This window comes from Sphaeroforma arctica (genome assembly GCF_001186125.1).
Source record: "Sphaeroforma arctica JP610 unplaced genomic scaffold supercont1.14329, whole genome shotgun sequence".
In the NCBI taxonomy this organism is placed as follows: domain Eukaryota; class Ichthyosporea; order Ichthyophonida; genus Sphaeroforma; species Sphaeroforma arctica.
Window position 1 is genome coordinate 1 of NW_014026229.1, and position 588 is coordinate 588.

Sequence of the window (588 nt, forward strand, 5' to 3'; positions counted from 1 at the left end):
CAACAGCAACAACAACAACATATAATACAGCAACAGGAGATCCAACAGCAAATAGAGCAGTCACGCGTACAGCCAGAGCGCCAGGCGGCAGAGGACCAACGGAGACAGGCCGAAGCCATTGAGACACAGACGCGGCTGTATGAACGCTTACAGCAGGAGGCGTATGCGGCCAGGGATGATCGTGAGATGCAAGATGTGCTGCGGTTGTCAAGGCAATTGAGTACGTCAGAGCGAGACACGCTCACGGCCATGTTCCCGAGTCTGAGCCTGGAGGTGATTGAGAGTGTGCACGAACAGTGTGGGCTGGATATAAACGCCACGACAGAGGCTCTGTTGGAGGTTGCGGGGGTGTTTGACTGATAGTGTACGTAGGGACGGATGTAACACAACCACACACACCCACACAGGGCCTTCTAGAGGGGGGCAACACACTCACAGAGTATTCCTAGCAGTGGCAACTCGAGATAGAGCGATGCAGGAAAGCAATACACAGGTAGAGTGGCGCTGTGCGTGTGCCTATGTACATCAGAGCTCTTTCGCCGCCTCTGGAACAAAGTACAGCATCGTCGGGTTTGATCTGCATGATTA

The 588-nt window shown here is 53.7% G+C and overlaps 1 protein-coding gene across 1 annotated transcript; it reads left to right on the forward strand.

The window, feature by feature from the left end:
• Nucleotides 1-30: 30 nt before the first annotated feature.
• SARC_18183 (hypothetical protein) lies at nt 31-360 on the forward strand (the record flags this gene model as incomplete). Its single annotated transcript, XM_014287735.1, has 1 exon — nt 31-360. A coding segment is annotated over one exon (330 nt), but the record flags the coding sequence as incomplete, so codon positions are not given.
• Between the last annotated feature and the right edge of the window lie 228 nt (nt 361-588).